The sequence below is a fragment of the Mesitornis unicolor genome, unplaced genomic scaffold (genome assembly GCF_000695765.1).
Source record: "Mesitornis unicolor isolate BGI_N332 unplaced genomic scaffold, ASM69576v1 scaffold16023, whole genome shotgun sequence".
Taxonomy (NCBI): domain Eukaryota; kingdom Metazoa; phylum Chordata; class Aves; order Mesitornithiformes; family Mesitornithidae; genus Mesitornis; species Mesitornis unicolor.
The window spans coordinates 20,451-36,396 of record NW_010174122.1 but is presented as its reverse complement, the minus strand read 5'-3'; the positions used below and the strand labels follow the sequence as shown (position 1 = coordinate 36,396).

General features: G+C 40.5%; 1 protein-coding gene across 1 annotated transcript in view; it reads left to right on the top strand.

Moving 5' to 3' along the window:
• The window catches only part of LOC104537930 (slit homolog 3 protein-like), a gene marked incomplete at both ends in the record, with an annotated part of 59,078 nt that overhangs the window by 28,796 nt on the left and 14,336 nt on the right, over positions 1 to 15,946 (top strand). Inside the window, 2 exons of the mRNA XM_010180952.1 lie at positions 4,560 to 4,723; positions 7,875 to 8,007. Coding sequence (XP_010179254.1) covers positions 4,560 to 4,723; positions 7,875 to 8,007 — 297 coding nt within the window. The remainder of the gene's footprint in view (positions 1 to 4,559; positions 4,724 to 7,874; positions 8,008 to 15,946) is intronic.

Sequence of the window (15,946 nt, the reverse complement as noted above, 5' to 3'; positions counted from 1 at the left end):
GGCGCCATCCTACTGAAGTGGCAGGTTTGTAAAATTCAAGGTGTGATTTAAATAAACAGCTGAGTTGCTTGAACTGGAGATGCTGAAAAAACTTTGATGCTGCCAGCCTTGGGTAGGATGACTGCATGTTTTGCTGTGCCATAGCCTAGTGCAGTGCACAGTAGAAGTTCATGTAAAACAATTTCTGCAGATTCAGAAGTGTGTGGCTTATTATTCAGGGAGCTCTTTAGCTCCCTGAAGCTGCCTTCGTTTCAATAGAGTCTAATTTCGAAAGAATAGGTTTTTTTGTATTTCAGTTAAATTACTTAAATATCAGAAGAAATCTACTAGCTAATGCTTCAATTTTCAGAAGAGTCTAAGAGGACAAAATCCTCAAGTCCTACTGAATGTGAATTTGAAAATGCCAACCTAAGCTTTTCTGATAATTCTCCTATATCTCTCAATTCTTCTTTGAAGTATTACCCTTGCCGCTTAAATATGTTTACATGCTTTTTGTAGTGTGTCCATTTTAATAAAGTAGATACTGATAAATATGGAAAGGAAGCCTGCTCTTTGTTTCCAGCTGCAAATGGGGACCCTGATGTTGCTGTTAATGGAAGTTGTCTGCTTCATTCCCCTCACACTGACCTGAAAATACATCCTAATTGTCCAGTCAAAATAAACTATTGGTGCTATTGCATTTCAGATTTTGAAAGCATTCTCTATCGTGTTTGGAAGAAAAAAGTAGTGTTGAATCTCAGCCGTTTTGCTGCCCACTTTCATTTTGTTGTTACAACTTTTCAGCAGCAAATCAGTTACCATTTTGGCATTAGCTCCTTGCAACATTAAGAACCCAGGCTTTTCTTCCATTTACTTTTTGTAGTCCCAAAAGCCTCCTTGAAATTGATGGACAAAGAGAGAAACAAAACCAAGCTATTTTTATTGACTGTTTTCAAGTCAGTGGTCCTTATTGCAAGCTTGTTCTCAGTGCTGCCTGCTTCTCACACAATTGGCTTATTTTCTTCTTTATTTCCTGTGTATAATGATTATTACGATTTCTAGCAGCAGCAATTAAAACTGTTGCTAATTAGAATGCATTGCCTTGACACTGACTTATAGTCATGTAGGTCATGGCGAGTTCCTAGTCTTGATGAATAAGTATGTTCTTTGACACATTTTCACTCTCTGCTTGATCTACAGACAGGAGAAAGCATGCTTTTGACTTCTTCAGACATTGGTTTTAGGCCATAGTGATATTTCACATACAAATAAAAAATTCAAATGTGTTCATTTCCTAGCAGTACTATCTTGTAGGTGGGTAAATTATATGACAGGGCTACTGAAGACATAGTATGGCTGCTTTTCCTGTTCAGCCAACACTTTGTGAGTTAATCGGGTATTGTAGTGACTCATTTCTGCATCTATTAATGTGTGCCAGAAATTCATACAAAGTTTAACATTTCCATTTTTATTCTGGCATATTTACAGCACTAAAAAATATTGTTCCTTTCATTATTACTCTTTGTGAGTCACCCTCATTTATATTATCAAAATGCAGACAGCTCTGAAAATAATGCCCTGAGTAATGGTTTTCATACAGGAAGAACATCTGTTTTGTAAGCTATTGTTTAAAAAATAGCAGTTTTTATTTTTCTTACTGTTCAAACTAGGTACTGCAGTATCCTAATTTGAAGTGTGCTTCAACTTCTGCATACAAAGAGTTCACTCATGTCTTTCAGGCCTTACACAGTCAAGTGGGCATATTTGCAAGCAAAACTGATTTTCCATGAATTATTATTGTAGTAACTGCATGGAGCTAATGCCAGAATGATAACTGATTCATCAGAATTACATTCTAGTATAAACTTTACTTGAATTCCAGGATATCTTTTCCCCCAGTTTCAACAATATCCAGATGCATTTCAGCATGTTTTCCTAACAGATCATTAGAATCCATTAAAACAGTTAATATTCTATGGCTTGTAATATTCTGTGCAATTTTCAGGAGACACTTGTAGTAGGATATGCATATTTAATTCCTCAAGACTTTTGTTACCCCTTGATTTTAAAATACGTCTGTCTCCTCAAGTAAACACTTTGGAATGTAATGTTAGTCTGACATCTTTGCTAAAAGCTTGATTGCTTTGTTTCTGTGTGAGTGGTCAAATCATTATCTTACATGTAGGAACTCTGATTACTAACTATGAATTCTTACAAGTTTTTCTGCCCAACATTACTGCCTGCAGTTTGAGAACTGCACTTCAATATCCAGATTCTGAAATAAAGATTTTCAAAATAATTCACCTTTCCAGACTTTCAGCTGCTTTTCAAGTGAAGTAGGGAATCTCTTGTCCCACATGATACTTTATAAAGTATAAAGAGCCTTGATCTTACATTTTTTCCAGAAGTTGCATCACAGTCTTGCCATGGAAGGAGCATGTATGTAGAGACAGGTATGAACTTCATACTACATTAAAGCAAAACATCACTACTCAGCAGTTGGACAAAGGACAAAATTTAGGTGCTGCTAAAGTGGCAGGAGGATGTGTGTAATGCATGGCAAGATAAATTTGTCCTTTTTTCCCCAGTGTTACTTGAATGCAAACCAATATATTCATTTCTGTGTTTGCTAATTTCATATATAACAACTTATTTATTTCTTAGTTCCTAAAAAAAAGCATAATCCAAATTCTTATCCAAATTTTAGGACATATGTTAACCTGTGTTTGCCAAGAAGAAAATGAGGGGTTGTGAATAGTTACTGGTGCTCAGATAGTGAGCAGTAACACATTAAGTCAAAGCAGCCTCTCCTCTGTAGAAAGGGATAATTACTAATTATACACACCTGCTGTTGGTTTCCAGTTGTGGATTATTTCATTCTGAGGATTCATTCACGGAAGTTGTTCTGTGAATATGATCTCACTCTTCCATCAGTGGAACAAATGGCCTTTGAAGCATCGGTTCACGTAGCGTTGGAAGTTTAAACACACTGCTCATGCCAAAGTACGTCAGTATGGAAAATATACAAGGCATCCTGCATGTGGTCCCATTATGGATTACAGGAAATGGAAAAAAATCGAATTTGAATTAGAGTAACACTTTCAGTGCCTTTCTGAACGTTCTGTCTGAATGCCCCTCTGTAACCTGTTCCTTCTCTCACCTTTACACAGCAAGTTGGCCTTGCCTTTGAATCCTACCATCATTTTTTCTGTACTGCCAAAATCATAACTGTCGGACACATTCCTGTGTTTTAGTTTAGATACTTCATTTTCCGTACATGGGGCTCATTTTTCTTCCATGAGGCAACTTCAGTCTGAGGCTATTGATTCTCCCTGTCTTTGTACATAAGATAGCTAGCCTTTTTTTTTTTTTTAACCAGGAATATCAGCGTCTTTTCTTCATCTGAAGTTTAGTCATGAAAAAATGACTCAAATCATGGATAGGCATTTCAGTATATGACTCCAGGAAAAAAAGGTTTTTTCCAAGGTTCTCAGTACTAATTATAGTTAGCCTAGAAAGATGGCTACTTTAAGTAACCTTACACTCCTTTCATTCAAAGGATCACAACCTATTAAGAAATAGAAATAAGTAATATCTTTTCTATTCTGGCTATGTCACAGGTGAGAACAGGTGTTACAACTGAGAAACTGCTATACATCTGCTTTCATGGCTTGACAACAGGATGGATAGGGCTTTCCTTTTTTAGCCGCTGCTAACCTAAGGTACATTAAGAATCTATCCCTCTCATGGAGCTTGTCAAGTGGTCACTCTGAGTGCTGCACACCGCAGTACCACAGCTAGGCTGCGACTGCATTCAAAAGGTTTTTCAGGAGCTGTAGCAAGATTTAGTGCAGATCTCACAAAATTCACAAGGCAACAGAGCAGACGCTTTTCACTACAGATGTACTGACCTTAGAAAGCTTCATATGTAGTGGCTCAAGCTGACAGTGCTGCTGTATCTATGTATGTATGTACATGCAGAGTGTTATCCTTACTATTTCAATAGGAAACACAAATTCTGCTTGCCAGTGGCTCCCACCTTGCACTGGTTTGGATAGGCTATAGCACAGGTGAGTGGAAAGCATGAGCATCTGGAGCAAGGAGCAGTGTGCTGAGACACCTTGGCTGTACGTGTGGGAAGTACATGTAGTTATGCATAGGTCTCTGCTAAACTGTTAAAAGGCTAAACTGTTCTGTGGCGTTACCTGGAGTAATGACACTGCAGGTCATGCATCCGTGAGTGCAGTGTGTGAGGTGAGTTTAGACTTGGATGTGAGGTATAGCTTGGGTTGAACTCTACTATAAGTACAGCTCTGGTAGTGATCTAAGTACATCTAAATAATGGTTGTAGCTGTAAGTGCTTTGGTTTATAAACAATTATACGTACATATGTATTACTAACAACCCTAGTCCTAGTATAAAACCTGCATAGAACTTTCCTGATCTGTGGAACAAAGGAGGATCTCACAGAAACAGATGACAGAAAAGAGCTTGGACTTGGAACTTCATAATCTTTCTGTAGTTATTTCAGTATTTCTGTATGTTCATGTTTGATGCAATTATGTCTTGTTCCATTTCAGCAATTTGCTGGCTAACTCCTTTAATTGTAACTGCCATTTGGCCTGGCTGGGAAAATGGTTGAGGAAGAAGAGAATTGTCAGTGGAAATCCACGCTGCTTAAAACCCTTTTTCCTAAAGGATATTCCAATCCAAGATGTGGATGTCCAGGACTTCACCTGTGATGGTAAGAAAATCCAATTTGATTTGACATTTATGAATGTATTGGGTTTTCTGTGAGGGGTTTTGGTTTGTTTTTGGTAGCTTGGGAAAGTTCTATGGAGATAGCCCTGTAAGAAGCTATTAGAAAGCTCCCCCACCTCTGACCTGGTCCAAACCAATCAGGGCCCCTGCAAATTCATGTATTTAAGGGGGGTGCAGCACATGTCCCACTCTCTCTCTCTCTCTTGCACTGTCCTCGACCACCACGGCCCTGGCCCGGCCTTGACTTCAGCTCAAACCCCACTGCAGCTCCAACCCGAAAGAGAGAGCCAGGAACTCTTCAGAACCATCAGAAGAGACCTGCAGTGGAGAGAGGAGAGGGATGTGAGGAGAGCAACTGTGCAAACCACCAAGGTCGGTGAAGGAAGAAAGGAGGGGGGGAAGAGGAGGTGCACGGAGCCAAGGTTCCTCCTACAACCTGTGGAGAGAGGGCAGGTCGACTGCCTGCAGCCTGTGGATGTTCACCGGTGGGACAGATCCATATGAGAAGGTGGCTGCCCCTGAAGAGGCCGTGACTCCAGGCAGTGAGTGCTGGAGCAGTTTGTGTGTGAGGGAACTGCAACCGTGGGCAGACCCACATTGGACTTTTGTGGAAGACTTTTCTCCTGCGGGAAGGGTGCTACGTGGAAGCAGAGGGAGAGTGAGAGGAGTCCTCACTATCCTTGAAGAGGAAGGAGCAGCAGAGACCACACGGGATGAACGGGCCACAATCCCCATTCCCACACCCCTATGCTGCTGGGCAAAGGGGGGTGGTAAAGAACCTGGAAACAAAGCTGAGCCTAGGAAGAAAGGAGGAGTGGAAGAAGGTGTTTGACTTTAAGATCTGGTTGTATTTCTCACTGTTCTAATCTGGTAACAAATTAAAAATTGTTTTGTTTTGTTTTTTCTCCCTATGATGAGTCTGTCTTCTGCCCACGACCATTAAGTGGTGAGCAAAGCCCTCCCAGTCCTTATTTTGTCTAGCCCCTTTTTGTGGGCATCACGGTGCTCAGTTGCCCACTGGGTCTACACCACGACAATGATAATGTTGGCACCTCTGTGAGGACCTCCCTATCAAGCAATATTGCATGGTAAACTTTTCAGTTTAGTGATGGGGAGAACAGCCATCCACAGCTGAAGATCACTGTTCTCTATCAGGAGTTTATTTTTATCTTGATTTTCAGTTTCTGAATTTAAATACAAAAATTAATTTATTATAGACCAATGCTCTGCTTTGCATAATCCTAGTGTAATCCTGGCCCGTCCTCCCACTTGCTTATCCATACACTTAGTTAGCACTCTGAAGCCAGTGGGAACAGTGCTTGCTTGGAAAGTCTTTTAGTTTTGGATACAGTTCACTTTCACCAATAACACCAATAATGAATACAGGAAAACAAAAAAATGTAGATATTATTTGAATGGCTCAGAGATGCTTAATACTTTGCTGAGTCCATATAGGTTTAGAAAAAAAAAAATCCTGACATTTCTTTCATTCTCCAGGTAGTTCTTTGTCTTCTGATCAAGCAGATTTTAAGGAAAATAGTAATGAGAAAAAAATCACTGATGAATGCACTGCTGACTTGACTTGTAGGCAGTGATTGCTTGTTAACACCAGTTATGCTGGAGCTGCAGTTAGTCTTGCCTCTAAAGAGACCATAAAAGTGATAGAAGTTTCCTACTTAGAATAGAAATTAATTCCTGTCCTAGTCTGGCAATCTGGCAGCAGGCCCAGGTGCTTGGGCTCAGAGCTCAAGGGACCCAAATTTAATCATTAAAGAATAATTGACTTTTAGTCTGGGAGAAAAATAAATAAGTTCTGGTCCATAAAATGACATTCCGTGCTTGGGAGCTTTCTCTGTCATACAGTTGCTCAAACAGCCATGGTGATTGAAAGGTACGTGGTGGCAGGGTGTAAAACGTGGAACATAGGGGAAAATTAGATGTGCTGAAGAAACATGCTCTTTCCACAGCCTTATGAAAGACTTTGAATTTTGTTTCCAGTCATTAAGCTCATTAAGCTTAGCCCGGGAGTAAATGAAAAACAAAATCTTCCCTGTTCTTGTGCAGGCTGGTTGTGCTTCTCCATCCCTCTGAGTTCAAATGATTCCCTACCCCTACATTTATGGGTGATTTTGTTATCTTGTATTCAGGACTGCAAGTCTTATTCTTTTATTTCAGTGCTCATGGGTGCATCCAGGAGAGAGAAGAAAGAAACAGATCTGTCACAATTAGTTCTTGCATAAGTTGTTTTTTTTTAAAAAAAGCAGCACCTAACGACAGCTTCCTGTGTGCTCTTGAATTGCAGCACTGTGCTTCCTTGCTGGACAACGCAGGCTGCCTGTTACTCCCAAGCAGTGGTGTGGTTCCTCTCACTGCCATCTAGTAGCTGCACTGCTAAATATTTCCTTTCATAGACATCGCAATACTGGCACTTGCTTTTGCCTTATACTTTGCAAAGCCCTTTGCTTTTGGGGAAAATCCATGCTTTAATGTTCTCAGCTTCAAAGAGTTGTTTACTCCTGCAGAAACCCTATTGTTCTTCAATTAAAAGATGTAATCTGGTGTTAATGGACCTTTGAAGCCGTTGTGGAGGAAGTAGATATTTTTCTGTGTGCACAGATGGGTCACCAGTAGTTGGAAGTATGCTGCTTAGTTTGTTCTTTGCTTGGTTATCTTTGTCAAGGATAATGAGGTTTAACAATTCAGATAATAAATGAACTGCCAAGCTGACTTGAAAAAGTAAAAAAAAAAAAGACATTTAAAAGCTGAATATTAAAGAAATCTTCCTAAAGCAGAGTAGATAGTGAATATCATCTGTCTAAATGAATTTAAGGGCAATGTTCTGGTCAAGTTCTCCATGTCAGCTGGTACACTGGTGGTGAGAGGAGGATTTGGGATTCACTGATTTTACTGTAATTAAATATCGCTACTCAGTTTTTTAGTTCTTCTTCATGTTGCCTAAAGAACACATACAAAAGCAGGTTGATCCAAAGCATTCAATCTACTTTAACTTATTCTGGTGGTTTCCATGGGTTCAAGAACGTCCCTTCTTGGTCCCTGTAAGCAGTTTTCTGCAAATTGCATGATTTTGGGCTGTAAAACTGACATCCTAATGCTCTGTGTCTCTCCCTCTGCAGGTAATGATGAAAGCAGCTGCTTGCTTTCCCCTCCTTGTCCTCCCCAGTGTACCTGTGTGGACTCAGTGGTACGCTGCAGCAACAAAGGGCTGCGAATGCTGCCCAAGGGAATTCCCAAGGATGTGACTGAGCTGTAAGTTTCCTTTTACATAGCTTCTTTCATGAGAAATTCATGAAATGACATCATAGTGTGGCTTTGTAGGTTCTTGGTGCTTTTGCCTTTGACTTCAGTGGCTGATGTTTTGTGCCTCGGTGCTTTCCATGTGTTTTGTTTAGGTCTTTATTCAAATCTATTCCAGATGAGTTGTTACTGATACTTGTTACAAACTCATCAGCATTTCTATGTGAAAGCAATTGGTAGAATTAGTTGATGTTCAGTGAATTTTGTAATGAACTAAAATCTGATTTTTTTTTTTAGTATCTAGTATTATTTTTACTATTTACTAACAAGGCAGTTGATGAATGAGATACACATAGAATCACAGAATGTATTGGGTTGGAAGGGACCTTTAGAGATCATCCAGTCCAACCCCTCTGTAGTAGGCAGGGACAATGTTACTACATCAGGTTGCTCAGAGCCCCATCAAGCCTGACCTTGAATATCTCCAGGAATGAGGCCTCCACCACCTCTCTGGGCAACCTGTGCCACTGATCTACCACCCTCATACTGAAACTTTTTTCCTAATAACCAACCTCAATCTACCCTTTTCTAGTTTAAAACCTTTACCCCTCGTCCTATCACTACATGCCCTAGTGAACAGCTCTTCCCCAGCTTTCTTATAGGCACCTTTCAGGTATTGGAAGGTCACTATAAGGTCTCCCTAGAGCCTTCTTTTCTCCAGGCTGAACAACCCCAACTCTCTCAGCCTATCCTTGTAGGAGAGGTGCTCCAGCATTTGATCATCTCTGTGGCCCTCCTCTGGACCCACTCCAACAGGTCCACATCCTTCTTGTGTTGAAGACTCCAAAGCTGGACACAGTACTCCAGGTGAGGCCTCATCAGAGCAGAGTGGAGGGGCAGAATCACCTCCCTCGCTCTGCTGGCCACGCTTCTTTGGATGCAGCCCAGGATGCACATTGGTGGCTCATGTCCAGCTTTTCATCTACTAGTACCCCAAAGTCCTTTTCCTCAGGGCTGCTTTCCAGCACATCATCTCCCAGCCTGTATTGGTTATGAGGATTGTCCTGACCCAAGTGCAAGACCCTGCGCTTGGCCTTGTGGTTCACCTGGGCCCACTTCTCCAGCTTGTCCAGGTCCCTCTGGATGGCATCCCATCCCTCTGGCACATTAACCTCAACACCCAGCTTGGTATCCATCAGCAAACTTGCTGAGGATGCACTCAGTCCCGCTGTCAATGTCATTAATGAAGACATTAAACAGCGCCGGTCCCAGTACAGACCCTTGAGGGACACCACTTGTCACCATCTTCCATCTGGACATCAAGCCGTTGACCCCTGCTCTCTGGATGCGACCATCCAGCCAGTTCCTTATCCACTGAACAGCCCACCCATCAAATCCATACCTCTCCAGCTTAGAGAGAAGGATGTTGTGGGGGACTGCATGAAAGGCCGTGCAGAAATCCAGACTGATGACATTTATAGCTCTTCTCTTGTCTACTGATCCAGTTACTCCATTGTAGAAAGCCACTAGGTTGGTCAGGCAGGACTTGCCCCTAGTAAAGCCATGCTGCATGTCTTCTAGGCAGATCTGTTCCATGATCTTCCTTGGTACAGAGGTGAGACTGACATCTTTTTACTCTATTCACGGTGGGAGAATGGGGTTTGCACTGTTTTTACCAGTGTTGTAATCAAATACAAGACTTCGTTGCTGAATGATGAGTGTATTGAAAGTGTATGTAGTAACTCAAATTAACATGGAAATTTTGCATTAACAAACGCTGTTAACAAGGGTGTGGTTAATGGTTGTTTGACTTAAAAGTCAAGCCCTGGCTTGTATTCCCTTATATGTTGCCATCAGTGATAAAAAGTCTGCAAGGTAGTTTCTCCTCTGTTCTTGTTCAGGTTTCATTGCATTCAACTATGACTTGCCAACGGTAAGATATCACAGATGTTACTTTGATTTCCACTGCCACACTGAGGAATTTTTATGTTTAAATTTTGCATATTGGCTTTTACTGATACTGTCTGATACATTGATGACATAAGTTTCACAAAAAGAGTGAAATTAATCTCACATTCTTGAAACTGCTATATTTCTTAAACTGTTTCTTGGCAAATGAGGCAGTAGCCTGGAACTGAGCAGTTTGAGTTCACAGGAGTTTATGTTACTGTCTTCTGCAGTAGGAGCCTTCTGGCTGTGCAAACCTCTTGTTTGGCTTTCTGCTTTCAATCCAGAAATGTGTCAGCAGAACACTGGCAGCCATGGACTGGCACGCTCTGAATGTTTCATGTTTGGAAAATACAACCTTGAAACTGTCCCAGCTGTCTCAGAATTCAATCCTGATCTCACTCTCCTCTCAACCAACATAAACTGAGCTCCTTATTTGTATCTATGCCAAAAGATGAGCTGCAGATACCGAAACTAAAAATTTCATGTGTTTGTGGAAACTGACTAGAATGAAATAAAGAAATAAAAAATAATCCATCTTTCTTGCCTTCCTTCTGCTTCCAGATTGAGATAAGGATGTTGCATAATCTAGAAGGGACTGTATCATCTAGGTCCCAAGTTGCTAGTGTGAACTTAAGTATTTTTATTGTTCTGTGCTTGAGAATGGTCATTGTTGCTGTGGCAAACAGCATCTTCTGTGGAACCCCACCTCTTCCCTCTGAGACTTAGCAGAGAAACCCCAATAGCTTTCTGGGAACAGGGTGAAAGAGTTTTATCTTGTTGAGTCTATTTACCCTCCTCACACCAAAATACCCCCATTTCCCTAGGGCAGTCCTAGATCTCTCACGCTGTCTCCCAGGGTTGAAGTATCTTAAAGCTGTTTTGTTTCTGTGGTGGCAATGTTTAGCACTTGAAACTGGGGTCACCATGATGAGGTTACTATGCACCCATCAGGCACCTGCACCAAACCGCAGCTGCTAAGGATGGAGGCCGTGCCAAGGAGAGATCAGGCCTAAAGAGTCTCTTGTCCTGGCAGACCCCAGCACCCTCCCTGCACCAGGCCCAAACAATGATGTGACACAGGGAGACATTTTAGTGGAATTTTTATGAATGTACCACTCTGACATTTATAAATGTCCATTATTGATGTATCCATTTACAAGGCACCTTAGCTGCAGTGCCTTTTATTAAACTACAGTGTAGTTTTATACAACATGGTTTAAGAAAAAGAACTGCCATGTATCTGGATAATCCAGTCTGTTATAGCTGAATATAGCCTTCTCAGAAGTTCTTTTAAATTCTTTTAGAGGTCTTAAAATAGTCTTAGAACAGGAATCCTTTCATTGTAACAGGTATTAAGTAGCAGTGTGCAAAAATGAACATACCTCTTGCACGAGCATGTAAGGAAAATGTTACCCTTTGCTGGGTCAAATTTCATTGTACCTAAGCTCAAGCAAAAAAAGATCACCAGTGTTCTTTTATTACGTGGTGGACTGGAGACATAGGCTTGCTCCTTCTAACTTTCTTCCTTAGTTTCTGTTTTGGATGTGTATATAGACAAAACGTGAAAACCGGTATCTTCTTCCTATTTAGAGCTTGGAATGACAGGAGACATCCCTGTGTTTAGTTTGTACCGCCCCTGGGAGGAGGGATTAAATTGGCAGGGAAGGCTTCCATTCACAATGAAGTTGAAAAGATCACGTCTCTTCGTTTTATAGAGGGATGATGATGCGAGAAATTTCTGTTTCCCAGCTATTCCTTCGCAAAGCCCCGTGATCGTGGGCAAGCCTTCTTTCGGCTTCTTGGGAATAAGGAAATATTTTCTTGGTTATTGCAAATTCCTTTCGCTCTATATTTACAGAATGCCCACATTTTTTCCCACTGTTTGCTTGCTCTGAAGAGAGGCCTTGGGTTTTCTGAACATTTTCTGTTTTCTAATCCAGATGTTCAGAAGTAGAATGTTCATGCAGTGAGCCAGTTTGGAACTTAGCCTTACTGCTGCTTAGTCTTTTAGACTTTTCTTTGCTGCTGCTTTTTTTTTCCTCCCCAGATCTGTTTGAACTAAGTTTCCTGTGTGCTTTTTCCTTTTACATATTACCTCCATGTGTGAATACTCTTTTTTTTTCTTTTTTTTTTTTCCCACAGAATTATAGTCTATTTCTAGTGAGGTCTTATCTGACAGCATCCAGGTGCTTTTATAAACCTCCAACAAGTAATATTTTGCACTGAGGGAAAACATTGGAGACAATTATGTGGACAGTGTGTGCATAAGCTGTAACATAATGAGCATTGTGTATTTTAGAATAAAAATGTACTGATCATGTCATCTCTAGACTCCAAATGTTGTTGTGATGCTGATCTGTATGATAGCACTGATGGGATCGTTAGGACGACCTGCATCCATACGTTGCTGTTAGTGATTATTTTTTTTCCATTTATGTTAATATGTATTAATATCTGCATTACTTTTGCCGTTTCTCTTTCTCTCCTCACAAACCGTCTCTCTCCCGTTCGTGGTTTTTGTTCTGCTTGGTAAGTTCATTTAGCCTGCAGGCTCACAAGTTTTCATAAGCAGAGGGATCCCCTTCAACTCTCTTTTAGCTCTGTATACCCTACCTTTAATTCACTGCCTGTTGCTGCCTCAGCCGTAGCATGGCACCTTTATTCAGCTCAGTCTCCAGTTGCCAAGGTGATTTTGCCGATTGCTTCCCATGCATTTGCTGCCATGTCTGCTTGGCGGTATTTACCACCAATCTGAATGCTCCTTTCCATCGTCCAAGGCATTTGGGATTTCTCTTGACTTGTGACTAAAACCAGTGATTTGTACCTGAGCCATGCAAATTGTTGCAATAGATATGCTCTGAGCAGTTGGTTCTGATGCACTTAGAATATTGTAACAATTTAGTGCCATTTTTCCGTATGCCGATATAGCTGTTGATCAAAGGGATAATTCTGAAGTGAGCTACCTGATGAAAATAATCTTCTGGAAAATGCAAATGCTTTTGGTTGTCTGGCAATCTGCACTGTTTTATACACTGACCCTTGACACAGACTTCAGTGAATTTTCCTTTGATAATAAAGGAGATAAACAATGTAGATCAAAGCTTGGGCTTACATGATGTCCTGTGTCATAAAAGGTTTTACAGCCTGCCTAATTCACTGCAGAGGAAAATTTTCCCATTGAGAGAATGGATGGTTCTGTAGAATAATTGCAGCTGAAATAGAGGACTTAGATCTGTATTTCTAGTTTAGAAAAGGTAAAGACTATCGAATAATGTGTCCAATGACTGATGAAGTTTGAGTACATATTGAACAGGTGACTTCACCACTAAGAGAAACTAAAGGTAAGTTTAATTTAGTGCCTTCATTTTTCTCTCAAACACAGCCGTGTTTCTGTGTCAGACCTGTACATTGTGGTCTGACAAACAAATACGGAAAACTCTGCAGTCCAAATTTGCAAAAACTTAAGAAAGTTCAAAATCCAGGTTTGAATTTTGTTTCTTCTCAAGAAAATGTAAAATTGAAGCTATTAAAATTTGCACTTGTGGATGTTTCATCTTTCACAGTCCAGTTCTCTTCTGGACGGCTGCTTTTAGGAAATAAATCTTGTCCTAAAATTTTTTGATATTAGGTATCTGCATTAAAAAGCTTAAGGCTATAACTTAATTGTAGAGCTGCATAAAGTTGTCAGGTATCATCTTTTTTGGTAATATAACTTTTAATATGAAATATTTAAAGAAATTAAATGAAAGGCTTTGTGCCTTTTCAGTTACTGCCTGAGAACTGATTTCTCTCTCCAGTTTCTTCTCGTAGCACAGATTGCCACTGGGAGCTTGACTTTCTGCCTGAAGAGACATTGGAGTACAAAAAGGTTCCAAGTGCTTCAGATCGTTACATGATGCTTTGACGCCTTGTACTGGTTATATCTCATCCAATCCAAGTGGCTCCAGTATAAAAATAGACAAGTTGGAAAAAGAACAGCTGTCATCTTTTATGCGTAATTTAAGATTTTTTATCCGTGCTGTTAGTGTGTGTGGAAGGGGCTGGATGAGCCCCGGGGCTGCTGCAGGCACTAGGCTCTGGGGGACAGCCCAGTCAGTGCAGGCCGTGTCCTGGCCAAACACTCACCTGTCTGCAGCACTTGGTCATGTTTAGAAGCCTTTTCTGGTGTAGGTAGTTGGTGGCATTTTATGAGAACATGAACGCATGTTTTTGGTTGGTTTTGGGGTTTTTTTTTCAATTTTGGCTCTGGTAATTGTTTATTGGTTACAGGTCATGACTGAGACTTAAGAATTCCCGTCAACATTCATGTGGTAGAAAACAATTTCCAATCTAATATTTAAACTACAGATTCTAGAGACTTTAGGAAGCCAACAAGGTTGTTTTGTGTACTATTTAGTGTGTCCATATTAATGCAGCTGACACCCATTCTTGACTCTGACTGTATATTAATAACTTGACTCTGAGCATTAAAATTAGACTTTTTTTTTTTCCATTCATGCCAGAATTTCTTTGCATACCAGATGCCATGTACATCATCTTCTTTTGGCTAAAGATTGAAAAGATTTCAAAATATAATCTTTCTTCCACATCATTCTATTATGGTTTGGTTTGGTTTGTTTGGGCAGGGAGTCTGGAGCTTCATCCATGTTTTTTTATTTATGTATGCGTATACATAAATGCATAAAGTTTTGTAGTTGGACTCTGCCCCCTCACCCTCAAGAATAATTCTGTTATTCACTGTGTCCAGCTTTCAGCCCTCTTGCAGTCCCATACATCATCTTCAGGGCCTGCAAGGTGCAGAGATGCTGCCCCCACATCCCCTCCCTGCTCTGACGGGGCCCTGGCCTGCGGTCAGCGACGGCTTGGCTGCAACAATTGGTTTCTTCACAAGCTGCATCTGAGATCCTGATTCTTGGCATGCTTTTATGCACTAAAACCTCTGGTTATTTCAAATTCATTGCACTTCAATGTGCTTTCAGAATAAGTGCTTAGAAAATACTGCCATTCTTTGTATGACATGGTGAAAGGTTTAACAGTGGTGAATTGTTCTTATGCATGCATGAAAAGTAGACTGTGAGTAATTTTTCTGTGTAAAACTGTGTTTGTTCAGAAATTATACCACTGGTATAAGTATTGCAGCTTTCTGCTAGCGCATTTATATAACTGACAAATTGCTTGCAGTACATATCCAAAGCTATTCAAAGCAGATCTTCTGTAGTAGTTGAACTCCGCAGGTCTGTGTGTCTTGGCAGTCTGAATAATGAAGCACTGCATTAAAATGTGCACCCTTGACTTCTGATTGCACAAGAAAGCAAAACAGGGCATAAATCTTGGCTGGCCATCATCAGTTTGTACAAATTGCAGGCTCTTTTACATTGGGATCAACAAGAGAATATCCTGAAAATATATTTCTGAAGCTTTCAACACATTGAAGGAATTGAGTCTCCTTTCCTAAAGGAAAATCATATATAGCTTCCAGACACATTAATACACGCCATGCTTTTGATTTCGATTGAAAATCTTTTGGATTTTACATTTGGAATAAAGACTGGAACCTTAACCTACCCTCATGCACGGGTTTAAGATTGCAGCTTTCTAGGATGAAAGAGAAGGCACAGACTCCCAATAGTTTGCTGTGCCCATAGCAGACTGTGACTGGGGAAATGAGACTTATTTGCCCTGTTTAAATAGTAACACATGTGGTTGAGTTCTGAGGATCTTCTGTGTGACAATTTATGATGTGAATTCACCAAGGAACTCCATTTTCAAAATATTTTTTACCAAATTTAGTCAAAATCTAACAAGTGACTTTACACTTGCTGAATAGATTTGTCCATGGAGGTGTAAATGTGGTGTAACTGACCCATACTCTGCTTTGGGATAATCTGCAGCAGCAAAGCAGCTGCCACTACTTTGCAAGGACTGACTGTTTCCTTTGCAACACTGTCACTCAGTGCTTGTGATCCTCGTGAACAGAGAGATTAATAAATTCAATAGGTTT